This window comes from Thunnus thynnus, chromosome 12 (genome assembly GCF_963924715.1).
Source record: "Thunnus thynnus chromosome 12, fThuThy2.1, whole genome shotgun sequence".
In the NCBI taxonomy this organism is placed as follows: domain Eukaryota; kingdom Metazoa; phylum Chordata; class Actinopteri; order Scombriformes; family Scombridae; genus Thunnus; species Thunnus thynnus.
In genome coordinates this window covers 26,927,492-26,939,633 of record NC_089528.1, presented here as the reverse complement: position 1 = coordinate 26,939,633, position 12,142 = coordinate 26,927,492, and the positions used below count along the sequence as shown (strand labels likewise).

The 12,142-nt window shown below is 40.9% G+C and overlaps 1 protein-coding gene across 9 annotated transcripts in view; it reads left to right on the top strand.

Moving 5' to 3' along the window:
- Positions 1 to 12,142, top strand: part of LOC137194605 (partitioning defective 3 homolog) — a 252,364-nt gene that overhangs the window by 115,933 nt on the left and 124,289 nt on the right. For all 9 annotated transcript variants that reach the window (XM_067606669.1, XM_067606668.1, XM_067606664.1 and 6 more), the window contains exons 6-7: positions 9,439 to 9,530; positions 11,050 to 11,133. In XM_067606669.1, coding sequence (XP_067462770.1) covers positions 9,439 to 9,530; positions 11,050 to 11,133 — 176 coding nt within the window. The remainder of the gene's footprint in view (positions 1 to 9,438; positions 9,531 to 11,049; positions 11,134 to 12,142) is intronic.

The following is a 12,142-nucleotide window of genomic DNA, read 5'->3' as shown; positions in this document are numbered from 1 at the left end:
ATATTAGGAGGAAAAATCATAATGTCACTGATGAAGTTCCCATTAACTATTTAACCATTGTAACTATTATACTATCATAACTAATAGTTATAAGTATTATAACTGTTTTAATAACTATTAATCTTGAATAATGTCATGTAACTGGAGCCACCAGTTAATCTAAAATATTGCTAAACCATAAATTTAAACTACTATAAGTAAATTGTTGTCTGCTTTATAAAGTTGAATCTCAACAGTCTCCTGAGTTATCGGCTGTTAGATGTACAACTGTGGACGTGCTCTGCTGGAGGTGCGGCGTGCACTGCTGCAACGCACTGCAGCAGGAAGTAAAACAAGTCATTGGGGGAGAGGATACAGTGCAGAGTGTTTGTGTGGTCTCCCTGACTTGTTTACACACACACACACACACACACACACACACACACAGACTCTTCTTCTCAGCAGCAGCAGCAGCCATTACAGTTCGAGTCAGTCAGAATAATGGCCTTCAGTCAGACAAGTCTACCTCAGCGTGTGTGATGCTTGTCACCATTATCCGCAGCTGCCTTCCTCTCAGAGGGTTAGTTTGGTCGGCTCTGCCTGTTATTTTGCTCCATGGCGGTGGCTCCGACGGGAGTCTCATCCCTGTAAAAGACACATCGCATAATAAGATGTGTGATGAGGTTTTGACCCGAATTACTGCTTACTGGATGAAAACCACACACATATAAAGACATCTGCAAACATGACGTTAGTTCCTCTTCCTCAGTGCTTTGTAGGTTGTTAAAATTTCAATGCTTCATTGTGTAGGAAATGTTGTTTATGTCTTTTCTTTGGCCCTCCTGTGTTGATAAATGGTTGGCTGAATAGGTTATTTTCATTTTTCTTTTAATAAAAAAACAAAAAAAAGAGTCTGAAATTGCACAGTGTTGATTTATGATATCCGCTCTTTTTTTTTTTTTTTTTTTTTTTTTTTTGCTGTTGATATGCTCGTTGAACTGAAAAATCACAGGCATGAAAACATTCCACCTGCCCACAACACCTCGGCTCTGTCTACAGGTGGCTGTGGTGAAATATTTCTGCTTACCTCGCTAGAAATGTGGCAACATAGTCAATGAGTCATGATTCTACTAACGCTACAAAAAAGCCTCAGATGTCCAGAAAACGCACAGTTTGTTTTGGGGGATATTTGCCTGAGTCATTTTTTATGTAAGCTGTTTACTGTTTCTCCTTAATTTGTCCATTCTCCCAATATGAAAGAAAGAATGATGTGTTTATAAAGTCCAACTGAGTTTAAATTGCCTTTTTTGTCTACTACAACATACATATTTACCACAAAACAAACATTTACCAGAGAAGAGAGCACTGCTAACATCACCTAGCATGCTACATAGCTAATTAGCTGCTCAGCGTCGTAAACAGCATGTAAACATACCAGCAAATGTCACTTCATTCCAGTTAGAGGCTTGGTCATTGCTCTTTAAAATCTGTGTTAGCAACCCACTGTCTGTCCATTACTTTGTCTCAGTTCAGTACGGTGTAGCACTGTTAGCCTGCCAGCTAATGCTAATCAAACAAGCCTCTTTTGATTTGATGAATGGTAGACAATGCTCTCCATTATAATCATCAAAGCATTAAAGGCAGAAATATCTCTTGGAAGGATAGTGGTCATACCTTCAGTAACATTCAGTAGATCTATATTAAGGAGCGTTGAAGCTGTTTGGGAGGCTTGTGGCTGGATTTTCCCTTATTTGTCACCCATCTGTGTATATGAAATCTGAAGACAAAATGTACAAATATTATATGTTCAGTTACAACTTAGGAGGCTTTTTTGTGGTACCGTTTTACTTTTTTTTTGCTTTCTATATGTAAAGGAATTGATTAACTGTGTGTGTGCATGCTTGATCCATCCTCCATATGGGTTACATATGGTATAAACATACACACATAAACACATTTTTGCAGGCCACCCCCTTTTTTTTCCCATCTCACTTACACACTATACTCCTTTACTGTATCCTTTCTCTCTCTCTCACACACACACACACACACACTCTCTCCCTACACCTGTGTCATGTTTGACATTGTCTGGAGAGCCAAGTCAAGCTGATCCTGTCAGTGTGTGTTGGATTCAGGCCTACGTCAACGTTCAGTACGACTCTGGCTGATTACTGTCTAAATAATCTCTCCACACCGCTGGAACGCCAGACAGCCTCAGAGAGCCAGGCAAGGACCTGAACTGCGGCTGAAAGGAGGGTATAGGAGGAGAATTTCTGCCTCATAAACAATGGCGGCTTGTATAGAGGCACTGCAGTAGAATCTCAAATATGTATCCAAATACTACAAAATGATATATAGGGTTAGGGTTAGTATTCCAGGTACTCCACGATTGATGAAATGTTGTTATAAGTGTTTGTAACCAAGCGTTTATTTAATTGAGTGAAACTGATGGACAAATTCAAACTTTGCTGCTTCTTTTTTTTCCTCAAGCAACCGAAATAATACTATAAAAGTATAGAAAATGTAAGTATAAAAGTATAAAATGTCAGGATATCCTGAATCCCCTCTGATTTAGAGCTTGGAGCTTTCAAAGTGTCGTTTGTCATCCGTTGAACGAGCTTTGTCATGGATTTCTGTTCCTCTGTGTAATGTGTCTTTGTCTGTCTCCCTATCTGCCTCTCTGTCATTCTCCTTGAGTCCGTCTCTGTCTTTCTACCTTTCCTTTTTTTATCCTCTAGCCATTCATTTGTCTGTCCCATCACTCACTTCATCTCTCCTGTGCTCTCAGGAGAAACAGTTTCAGAAACACTTCTCACTAATCTGAATATTGTTTTTAAAGATAACTATTAAATATCGAAAGTAATCAAGTCGGCGTAAAACATCCCTGCTTCGCCTTCAGATTGTGCCGAATCATCGTGTCATTCACACCTTCTGTCGTTCCGTCTCGATTGACACTGACAGAGCTCTCGGGAGGCATCCACTCTTATAAACGTGAGTTTTGAAATTGCTCGGGTTCCTGATGAGGCCTCTATTGTCTATTATTTCTGAGAAAGCTGCGGCGCATATTTTTCTGTGGTGATACCCCTCCACCCACCCCGTCTGCATGGACTGAATTGGATTGCAGAAATTGCAGTTGAATTAAGTGGATAGCTAAAGCAGTGCTGTGATAATTTAGAAAGTGCTGGAAGCCTTGTTTTGTTCACGCCGTTATTGCTGCTGCTTGTAGTAGTTTGATGATGCAGGGCTGCAGGTACAGTGTGGAGGCAAACTGTTGGAAAGGTAGAAAGTGTCTGCACCAATGTCTTACAGGCTGGAAACTTCATATGACTGAGCATGACTAAAGGGCAGGGTATTTAAAACTGATGACATCATGGTCAACCATTCAATTAAAACCGTTTCAAGATACTTTGTGCAAAAAGGATGTAGGAAATATTTCAGTATGCTTAGAAATGTTTTTGAAAGGGGCTAAGATGATGGGACCAGAGCTGCAGCGATTGGTCCATTAATGGCTTAGTCGATGGACAGAAAATGAATCACCAACTATTGATTGATCGTTATGAGTCACTTTTTAAGAAAAATGCTTAAAATCTGTGGTTCCAGCTTCTTAAATGTAAATATTTCCTGGTTTCTTTAGTCTTCTATCATAGTAAACTGAATATCTTTGGCTTGTGGACTGTTTTAGGTTGCATCTCGGGCTTCAGGAAACGGTGTTCACCATTTTCAACAAATATAAACTTCCAAAATCTAGTAAATAATCAGGGAAGTAAAGAAACAAAAGGAAAGGCAGATATAAAGCTTCCTCCTCTCCTTGTTTAACGGCCCGACCGGCAGACAGAATGATATAAACTCTGATAACGTCCATTCGGCTCAATGAATCCTCGAGTTATTGACGACGCCGTCCGCCCTTCTGGATCCCATTATCAAAGTGTCTTCAAAGGAGACTAATCGAATTAGCGCAGGCATCTGTAATTGAAAGCTCGCTTTTTAATGATGCATCGTGGTCTCGGACGGCGCTCGGCATCGGCATTCATCAAACGCGTCTCTGTCATGACAGATTGCGCCGCAGTATCAACATATAATCAAGGGGCATCGACTCTGTTTGATCTTAAGATACGGCAAAGTTCTCTCGTCTAATAGCATTTATCAGCAAAACTTTTAAACTAGTAGACCTACATTTCTGTATAAGTGGAACCAATTCTGACTCTTTCTATCTTCTTTTTTCAATGGTATGTTTCATCACTTTGCAGAAAAACTGGATTCAGATACAGATTCCCCTTCGAGTTCGACATCCTACACCTGCATCAGTGCCGGAGCATCCCCGACCTCAGTGACTCGCCCGATGAATAAGACATAGAAGGTCATGTGCGGTGATGTTTGATCATTACATCCCCTGACACGACCAAATGTATCTGTCCGTTCAGACGGGCTTCGATTAACGTTCCCTTTCCGAGTTCCTTCAGCGTGGAAGTGTAGATAGCGCCATCCGCGAGATGAGCACACCTGGAGCTGTGTGTGTTTATTTGTGTCTGTTTCAGTGTGTGTGTGTGTGTGTGTTGTCTAACCTCTCCTGAAATTGAACAGATTTATTTGCTGCCTCTTCCTTGAAGGGGTCACATGCCCATTGAACCAGAAGCTATTTGTGAGGTTTTCTTTTTTTCCCCCTACTGGTCTTTTTGGACCACTGGTCTTTTTTCAGTCTGTGTGCTGCTTTTTTTTTTTATCTTTGAAGTACTCAGCTTCACATTCTTGTTTTTTAGTTTTATTTGGTGATGTGATGCTCTTTGTTTGTCACCAATATGGTCCAGTACTGTGACATATTGTGGTTTTCTGTTGATGCAGTTTGAGCTTCTCTCAGGGCAGCTATCAGTACCAACACCCAGTTGTTTTTTTGCAGTTAAAAAAAACTAGAACAGCTGCGTTGAACTTGAAGAACACTTACACTCCACCGCCAGCAGCGATTCCTCCTCGTTGACATTTACGTATGAAGATGCTGTGAAGTATTAGCTCTTCATCGTCAAGTTTCATCTTTCATCTGCGTCTCTCTGTTTCTCTCTCAGACCCAGATGGTGCGTAGTGGTCTTCAGGTTAGAGGTCAGAGGTTAAAGCTAATTTATAGTCTTTGGTTCAGGGTTTCATCCGGTTGTGGACATATGGAGCTCTGCTGGAGAGGACACAGATACCAGTTAACTGTGACGGATGTCTCCGTGTGTGTGTGTGTGTGTGTGTGAATGTTATGCAGTCTATGTATTCAGCATGAGTTCAGCATGTGTTACGGTGGCTTGTGCTTTTTTTTCAGTTAGAAACACATGTGTTCATGCACAGGTTCGTACGCATAGTGGTCAGTGCACAAGCAAACATCCAGCAACAGAAATCTATTATTATTCTTTATGCTTGAAGCTAAAAAAGTAATATCCTGCACATTGTTGTCCTCTGTAAAATGTAATTTTTAATGATGTTTCAAATAAACAAAGAGTTGTTGAAGGTTATACATAAACTCTAGTGTTAAAGCACTCATAAGTGAAGGTTAAGTGTAAACCTGCTGGTTATCTGAATCAACAAAACATGGATCATGTGCAAGCTAACAAAGAGTCATTCTGCGGATTGACATGTGAGCTTTTTGTTAGCTTTTTTTGAACTTTGACTTAATTGCCGTTGTCAGACAGCAGGTGCAACTTGACATTTCTTGCCACTAAATCAGTTAAAATCACTTCGTATGAAGTCTTTCAAAGAGGTTGTCATCCTTAACTTCAACATCAAACCACAATCTTTTCATAATATGACATCTTGGTGAAGTGATCATTCATATTTAAACAGATTTGGAGTTTAAAATTTTAATGCCATTAAAAAAAACAAACAAACTGGAAGCAGATACGATGTCACAAATGAGTATAAATCATCTGTACTGTTGCTTTTTAAACATTTTTAAACATTCATGCAAACCGTCTCTTTAAGATTTATTCAGCATCAAAATGTTGTCAGCGTCTTAAGGAAGCTAAACTTCATTCCAGGGAATAAAGCCCACTCCTCTCCATCCCTGCCTGTGTGTCTGCACACATGCATCCACATCAGTTTGTCAGTGACAGCGTGGTCAAAGTGGCAGGAAAGGGGAGTGGGCAGCACTTCATTAAAGTGCAGCATTACTCCGCTCGTTCTCCCTCCCATCCGTACACACACATACACATACACACTAGGCATAGACCACTTCATTTAGTCTGGGAGATAGAAAGGACAGGCCCCAATGGATTCTCCTATTAATCTTTAATGAGCCCCCGCGCCTGAAAACTGCCCGACTGCCTTTCCTTCTCCACATTCAGGAAACAAACAATGACTCGGCTAGAAAACACATCGGCCGCTCGTTCTCCTACCTGCCCGCCTGTCTGCCTGCTGGCCATTAACCCCCCCCCCCCCCCCCCCCCCCAACTCAGGCCTGAATTATTAATGCAGCTATCTATCACTGCTCGGCCGGCCCACTCCCACCAACGGGAATGGGCGACGTCTGTGGTTGGGGGGAAAGTGTGGCCATGCCTTTCTGAGTGTCTCCCGCTGGACTTCAGGGGCGTAGGGAGAGTCGGAGTAAAAGCTGATTGGTCCATCTGTCAATCAAGCCGCACAAGTCAGCTTGAGTTTTTGCTGATATTTGTCTGGGAAGAAGCCAGCATTATTCTATTGACAGCTGATACTACCTGGCTCTTCTCTTCTCTATATCATGCTATTGCTTCCACATATATATATATTTACATTGCAAAGCAAGATTATTTTCCTGGATTCTTATAAAGCTGAAGGCCTTTCACAGCAGCAGATAGGGAAATCCTGTCCATCATCTGAGGTCCAAAGTTCATCCCTGACCTTGGAAACAGCAGCTTCTCCCTGCAAGGTTTACTTTACTGAATCATATCAAAGGAAATTCAACAGCAGATGGAGCTGTAGATGGTTCAATATCAAACTTTTTTAAGGCTAACGTGAATGAGAAGTCCTAAAAGTGTTCAGAAAAGACAAAAGAAATTATAACAACTAGATACCTCCGTCTGCTGATGGAGATCATGTGATATGATGGAAAGCCTCAGAGCAGCTACTACATGGACTTTGGCATGATATTGTGTTCTCAACACTTGGATTATGTTCATGTCTTTGGGTGAGAAGCAACAGGGCTTGTGGGAAATCAACATCGGCCTATTGTAATTATATCGTACCAGTATGGACCCATTGCAGCTGATATAAATTGATACATAATCCTGTAAATACACTCTTTCTTTTACCTTCATCTTCATCATTTACTTCACCTTTCCTCTTCGTTTTTCTTTTCATCATTCCTCTCTCTCTCTCGCACACTCACACACACACATTCACATCTACACACACACACACACACACACACACACACACACACACACACACACACACACACACACACATACACACACACACACACACATACACACACATGATCTCTCTCTGACTGTAGAATAGAATTGTCAGCGTGCAGCCAGATCCCTCAGAGATGGTGCGTTTTTGAAATAAAAGGGTGTGTGAGATGCCTGCGTATGCTGTGATGAATGCCGATCTCATTTGCTCTTCCTCAGATAGCACCGAGCCGACTCCTCTCCCTCCCCGACAGCCCCCCCACCCCCCACTCCCCCCCCTTGCCTCACTTCCTTATCTCCTGATAAATATTGAATAGTGTTAGATGTGTTTCTGAGACTTGTTATTGTTTCTCTCTCTCTGCTGGATTCTCTTTATCTGGCCTCTCGGTGTGTTTTATAGTGTGTGAGACTGTATCTGCTTATATATGATCATGGGTGCATGTCTGCTCTTAAGGTTCAATACTATACTAGTAAATAAATCATAGGTTGGTAACATGAAGTAAAAACCTTTTTGGCAAAGCAGAAATCCATGTGAGGAATGTTACCTCTTTTAAATATGCTCACATTTTCTACATAAAGCCTTTATAAGAGTTTTAAGAGCCATATAGTCTTCTTTATAGTCTTGTATATACTGTAGATAAACTCATATTCTCATCTAATGTGTCCTTCAGAAAAGACTGACAGTTACATACAAGTAATGTGTTGAATAGTTTTAAATGTTGTTAAATAATGCCAGGTGTAGCAGCAATTTTTTTTTAATCAAATTTGTAACTCAAATTGGCATTAAAATGTACAAATTATCTTTGGTAGTGCTGTGAAAATAGCCCAAGGTTGTTTTCAGTGACTTTCGTTGAGGAAAAACTTTGTTTTTTTTATAAGCTTTTAATGATTAGTTAGTTTATAATCATCAGTGTTTCTGATTTGATTTGATATTTAGTTTTAACCTTGATTTATACGAGATAAGTTAACAGAGCTCATGCACTTTTGCAGCAAAGCCTTATTAACAGTTGAGTAGAAAAAAAAAAAGAACAAAATTACAAGCACATAGAGAGAGTTGATTAATAAAACATATTTATAGATCTATAAGACACATTAAATCGAAAGATACATGCGCGATATTTCACACACACACAAGACACAAATAAACACTTCTACACTGCCCTGGAAGCCGTACGTCCTCCAGGCACCCAAAGTGTCATGGCAACTGTACGGCAGCCACGGTAACGGCAGGCTCATTTTCATACTGATGAGGTGGCCGGTTGCCGGGGAGGCCTGTGCTGCTTGCTGCTTGCTGCTCGCTCGCTCGCTCTTCTCTCCTCTCCGGTGTCGCTCTGAAATTTTAATGACCTCCTTTCTGTGCTTCTCATTTTTCTCCCCTTTTTGCTCACTGCGCTCTCTGTCTGTCTCTGTGTGTGTGTGTATGTGTGTGAGAGTGTGAGTGTGTATGTACCAAAGTGTCCACAGTTAATACAAGAGGAGAACAAAGACGATGTAATTTTGAAGACCATAAGAATTTTTAAAGGGCATGTATTTTTATACCTGTGGAAGACCTCCTCCACTCTGCTCCTCTTGGCTCCGTCAGGTTAGCAGCTCGGCCCGCTTTTAAGCTGCTGAAAGATACTTGACTTTTTTTTTTTTTTAAAGGTTTTACTTCTTAACACATAACCAGGACATCAAGAGACAATCTTGGGGAAACAAATGCCAGTCCGGTCTTGAGAATGAGCGTTGGATAATCGGTCATAGTCACAGGTTTTGCTTTCTGGAAGCTTCACAAAGCTCTGACGGGGGAAAAACTACCGTGTTAGAATGTTTTTCTCTCGCCAAAGTTATCGTGGAAGTCTTTCTTCAACTCCTTTTGCCTTATCGTGTTGTAGGATCATGGAAAAACACTCAAGAGCACCCAGTCTGTCATAGCGACTTGCTATCGTTGGTGCTACAGCAGCAAACATCTCAGATTTGTCATGTGACAGCAGCATGACGATGTTTACCCTTTATTCTTTTTCAATTGGATGAAGGAGGCAATGACATGCAACAAAGGTTATGGCTGCGGTTCAAACACACTCACTCTCTCTCCTTTTGCTTCTCTTTTTCGGTTCAGGAGGAAGAAGCCAGAGAAGAAGAAAACGGGAGGATCGAGCCGGTTGGTCGAGCTGACTCCTGCATGGACCACACCCCCGTGAGGTCACTAGAGTAAGTCCTTCAGCTCAGCTTCCCCACTGCCTTCCTGTATCCTAACATCCCCTTTACTGATCAATAACCCGCTAACACAGGAGTGACTGGTGATCCCCCCCGGCTGAATATTTTAGCAGTTTGATTCCGAAATGTGATATCTACTCCGTCCTCTCAAACTTTTTAAAGAGAGACCAGCAGGTTTCTATATTGTAATCCAGGTTTGTTTGTACAAAATCTCATTTTCTACTCTGCCTCCTGATTTACATAATTCTCTTTTGTGGGAGCAAAATGATCCTCGTCTCGCCATCAGAAGCTCTCCCACGCACTAACCGATTCAGCTCCTGTTATTAACAACTGTGTTTTGTTTTGTTATTTTGCTCTGTTGCATGCTTCCAGTTTAATATGCAGGTACGGTATCGTTATTATTCCTATGATTTCCCAGAGACTCTGGCTTTTCTCCCGCCTCTTTAGTTGTCAACAAGGGGCCTATTTTCCCCCCAAGCTAATCATAGTCATTGTATCAAAGCTGTGAGTCGATTAGATTTGGCATCTTGTAAAATATGCCTGAGTATAGATGTTTTACAGCCGAACTTGTGGAGAACACTCCCTCGGAAAAGCAAACAATTCAAACTGTTTCGTGTTTTTTTTTTAAGAGTCAAAAAAAAGAATCACATCAACAAAATACATTCTCATAGAAATGCAATAAACTTATATACAGCTCAGGGCTTCTTTGGAAATACTTGTTTGGGTTTATGAAGTTTGAATTTATTTTACTTAGCGTCTACAGCTGAAACACACAAGTCAAAGTGTTCAACCATCACTGTTAAATTTCAAACGCAGCATGTTGTTTTTGTTTTGTTGGATGTAGCATGTGAGCCGTGATGCTACAACGCAAACAGCAAGAAGTCAAAGCAGCTATGTTTCATAAGGCAAAGCTTTTTTTTTTTTTCTTTTCTTAAAATTATCCATGATGTTTGATGTTTTGACTTGTGGTTCGTGCTGCATTTCAGCTGCAAACGTCTGGTCGAGTGTTAAACATCAAAGACGCTCCAAAACTGTGACGCTTAAGAAGACAAAAACTATGTTGTAAAATTGTTTTGGGGGAAATAGCAACTTTGTTAGATTGTATGTTTTATTTATTAGTCAGTATTAAGCATCAGGGATATTTCCCCTCAAAAAAACACATAATAGCATTTTTCAAAAGGCTTCTCTGTCTCTCAAGGCACCAGTTGATGTCTTTTAAGGATTTTGAAAAACCTTCCTTGTTATCCCTTACATGTGTTGGATTTATTTGGATTGCTCTGTTCTTGTCTTATGTTTGTCTCCTTTTTTGATTTATTTTTAAAATGTTGTTGTTGTCATCCTCTTATTTGTCCCATCATCATCATCACTCATTTCCTCTTTTTTTTTGTTTATGCCCACATGGTGTCACCCCTCTCCTGTCCTCTCCTCTCCACTCCCTTCCCTCACCCCCCTCCCTCACCCACCCGTCCCCCTCTTTCTCTCCACCATCCGTCCTTCGGTCATCGTATCCCAGAGACATAGTCAAACTGGTGGAGGTGTCAAACGACGGTGGGCCCCTGGGAATCCACGTGGTGCCTTTCAGTGGCAGGGACCGCAGGTAAAAATATCTAGAGGAGAGCTGCAGTGCTCTTCAGAGAAGGAGGGAGGAAGGAAAGAAAGAGAGAAACATGCAGACACGGTGCCCACAGAGCCTTAACACATCTTGAAAGGTCATAAATCGCTAAAAATGTTGATCTATAAAGAATGAATTGCTTTTCTTTGTTTATGGTCACCTTATTCCATTTACAGGTCCGTTACTTTTACTACAGTCGTTGTGATTAATGAGCAAAAGACTAGTTTTGCCATCATTGGAGCTGCACTTTTTTGTACTTTTTCTTTTTAGTTGGTTCTAGACTCAAGGCTCAAGCTGTATACACCTCACAAATTTTACATTTTTAAGAAGAAAATTGCCCACAAATTCAGTCGATTACATGTCAGCCTTAGTGTAGAGACTCAACAAAGGTAAAAAAAAATCTTTTATTTTGGCTTTTTGAGGTCTGCAAAGAAGAAAAGTGTGTTGTATCACCACCAACAACAACACACACACACTCTCACTCATGCATGTACGTACATACCGGACATTCCTTCTCGACGCACGCGTGTGTGTAATCACTTCATCAGTCACGCAAACAACCGGATGCTCGCTCACATACACAATACATATACACAGGTCGGCATCTGGGCATCATGAAACCATTTGCCGGTTTACAGCGATCAAATACAGTTGTTTAGGGTGTGCAGGTGACCGTCATATTTCCCCGTGGCTCCTGTCACATCGGTTTTACATGATTCAAAGGATATATTGAGCAGCGCACACAACACGCAGACATGTACCTACAAAACATTCAGAAGCACACCCCCACAGCTGGAACAAAGCTGTGAAGGAATTAGAGGAATTTCACATCTGGTTTAAATATACCCAGAGAGGCTGTGATCCAAGTTATGAAGCCCTTCAGAGTTACACTGAGAAAGCAGTTTGAAAAAGCTCACTATAGTTGAGTATATAACATTGTTTTCACTTTTCTTATTATTGTAGTTAAGTTTTAGATAGTTCTAATGCTTGTATG